The following is a 2,982-nucleotide window of genomic DNA, read 5'->3' as shown; positions in this document are numbered from 1 at the left end:
TTCCGCTTTCCAGCTTCTTCGGGACTAAAAAGCAGACACAGAAAGACAAACATCGTTTTTGAAAAATTTGCCACTCGACACATTGGCTGAGCTCTGATTTCACCGACTTTCAAACGCTCATACAGTATCGCAACAATACACATACATGACGAACAATCAACAGATCAAATAACGGTTAAATATAGCAGAATGCTGATTGATGATGCAGACAAACGACATTTTTAACATGCGCTCGGGTACGGGGTCAAAATGACCCCCCGAAGGTTTTTTCCAGAATGGTTTCCGAACGGCGCGGTGTAGCCGCGCCAACTTTTGCATACCTGTAGACAATTGAATAGCGGATCGTTTGACATGACACATTTAGATGTACCTTGTAAGGTCGCTGACCTATGGCAGGTTAAAGTCAGGCCATGGTTTCAGCGAAGGCAATTTCTAGGGAATCGCTCAATCTGATTCAACAACGGAGTGTTTGACGAAGCCATACATCTCTGAGATGCTTTCCTAGGCACCACAAATATTGAATGAGCAAATTACGTTGACCTATGGTCAGGTATGAAGGTCAGACTAAGAACAAAACCAACCTGATTTATTACTCTAAGGCTTGCTGTATGGGATAGTTTCTGGTGCTCATTTCGAATTTATTGACAGCAGGAACCGCATTATACATCTTCCATTGACTTCTTGGAGGTCCGAGCAGGTCATTGACCTAAGATAAGCTGGGTCGACATTTTGTTTTAGGGACATACCGTCTAGCGTAATCTTTGTCGCTTATTCAAAGGCAAAACTCAGAGCAGTCTCCTATGATTTTGGTCAACATGACCTTCAAAAGGTCAAACAAGGTCACGGACCTCAAATGGGCTTGTCACCTTCGCTTGGAAAGTTGCCTAGGTTCTGGAGGCACTTAAGAGACAAATCTGGAATTTGACCTTGTTTGGCCTTATTTGACCTAAAGGTCATGACCTAGAAAGATCAAAACTTTTTACGTAAGTGAGTCCATGTACAGGTCAAGACATCCTGTAAATTTGGTGTTTCTAGCTTTCTTAGTTCACGAAATCTCAGGGGAGGCCAAATTGACCCCCCACCCGAGCGAAGGGCATCTAGCCGGCCACCTGGACGCGTGTTAATAGAGGCATAGTGCTCAACGTTGCCAAAACAAAGATCATAGATTTAGGCAACTGATAATCTAGACTTGGTTATATACGCGTCTGCTTCTCGCATGCTCCTAGAAGGCTGAAAATCGCAGAGCATGGCCTAGTATGCAATGCCTGTGAGTATGTGTGTGTGTGTGTGTGTGTGTGTGTGTGTGTGTCTGTTCGTGCGGTAATGTTCGCGGCCTCAGAACACAGCTAAATGTATAAAGCTTATTACGGGCTCTGCATAAAAACTGTACGCCAAATATGTGTAGCATTCTAGTGCCGTGATTGACGCGTTGACACAGGTCTAGGTGTGCGCCCTCCAATTTACTGAACGGTAACTGCAGGCGACTCAGCAACGGACCTGGACCAGGCGATGAGCCCCGGCTCGGCTGACGAGGGCTCCACATCAAGGCCGCAGCGCCACCGGCTGCAGCGTCAGAAGGCGCAGAGCAGGAAGACGTTCCGTTTCCGGAAAAGTCGCCGGGGAAACAACTTCGAGGTGCGTCAGTCCACCCAGATGGCACGCGTTCCCGCCAAATGGACAGAATTGGAACTAGTATTTGCGCATGCAGCTCGATTTATTATACTGTTGTGGGTGTCAACTACTGCAGCAGTGATTCCTGGCAAGCTCCACAACGTGTTCAGCTCTCAAGGTTTGGAGATATGACGCTTACTCGGAGGCCAAAACAAGTGATAACTGGATCTTGACCCCCATAAGACCACCAGAGTTTGCAAATAAAGAGAAAAATACTGTACAGCTTTAGAGCACTCCCTGGGGTAAAATCACGCAAAGTCAGACGAGTTTTTGAACATCAGAGCATCTTTTTGTGTTCAGTCTCTCGTCAGAACAGGCATTGCTCCCCCCCCCCTTCGAGGTGCCCTTTTTGATTCATTCGAGACCATAGCAGATATTACAGCTCCCTGTTTTGGGTCCCTGTTCCGTGTTACTATTTTCGCCACCCTGCGTGACTATCGTGTGACGTTGGCGCGTTGCCCTCCATGCTCGCCGCACGCGGCGTTAATGACAGTTTGTACGCGATCGCCGCACGACTCACCTGTGTGTGCCATTGCTCAGATGAGCGCACTGGAGGACCAGACCGGCGAGGTAGACACAGGCGCCAGTGGCGCGGAGCCGAGCACGCCGGACGCCGCCGCGCCTTGCGAGATCCCTGAGACCATCGACGAGGTGTCGCTGCCGCTGTCTCCGCGTCCACCGCCGGCCGAAGCCGCGCCGCAGCCGGTCATCCTGAGTGATGTCAGTCCAACCAGCAGCAGCGCCGCCTACCGGGAGAGCCTGTGGCTGGACGAGGAGGACCTGTGTCAGCTGCAGACGCTGCGCGAGTCGACGCCAGCCAGGGCAGCCCGGTGACGACAGCAGCCGAGGTGAGCAGTCTGCCCGGCGACCTGTCGCCGGCCAGCGGCTCGCTCGGCTCGGACCACACCGAGCACACGGCGCTGCTGCGGCCGGCCGTCGGCACCGGCGGCTCGGTCGGCTCCCTCGAGGTCAGCAGCGACCAGAACACGCTCATCTGATCCCAAGGTCAGCTGGGGCGAGCAAGTCCTCATCTTCTGAGGGAGGAAGATGACAGCTGCCCCTGATGACGCAGAGCAGAGCGACAATCTCATCCGTGGGCCTGCACTGGGCAGGGCGGCTTGGCCTGATTCCTATTGGCCACTCACGGCCCGGCCAGCCCAGACGCGAGTGGCCAGACCCACCAATGTGGAAGTGGCTAAGGTCAGATTTCGTCGACCCTCCACTCCAGCGCGAACGAAACGGCGGCAGGGCGGAGGCCGGTCTGTGCCCAGACCTGGTGAACGTGCTCGGGTGGGGCCGCCTCCGAGCACC

General features: G+C 52.9%; 1 protein-coding gene across 1 annotated transcript; it reads left to right on the top strand.

Annotated features, from left to right (window-relative positions):
• Positions 1-1,390: 1,390 nt before the first annotated feature.
• Positions 1,391-2,505, top strand: LOC119097727 (uncharacterized). The gene is made up of 2 exons (XM_037220698.1): positions 1,391-1,635; positions 2,212-2,505. Exons 1-2 carry the CDS (start codon positions 1,510-1,512, stop codon positions 2,503-2,505), a joined length of 420 nt encoding a protein of 139 aa, XP_037076593.1. The 5' UTR covers positions 1,391-1,509.
• The last annotated feature ends 477 nt before the right edge of the window (positions 2,506-2,982 follow it).

This window comes from Pollicipes pollicipes, unplaced genomic scaffold, assembly GCF_011947565.3.
Source record: "Pollicipes pollicipes isolate AB1234 unplaced genomic scaffold, Ppol_2.1 Scaffold_4313;HRSCAF=5077_pilon_pilon_pilon, whole genome shotgun sequence".
Taxonomy (NCBI): Eukaryota; Metazoa; Arthropoda; class Thecostraca; order Pollicipedomorpha; family Pollicipedidae; genus Pollicipes; species Pollicipes pollicipes.
The sequence above is the reverse complement of the archived record's forward strand: the minus strand, read 5'-3'. Positions and strand labels throughout refer to the sequence as shown.

What these genes read in the sequence shown, in the direction of transcription:
- LOC119097727 (XM_037220698.1), top strand. Translation starts at nt 1,510, where the DNA reads ATGAGCCCCGGCTCGGCTGACGAGGGCTCCACATCAAGGCCGCAGCGC. An exon ending in GCCGGGGAAACAACTTCGAG is followed by an intron (nt 1,636 to 2,211) that starts GTGCGTCAGTCC and finishes GCCATTGCTCAG; the next exon opens with ATGAGCGCACTGGAGGACCA.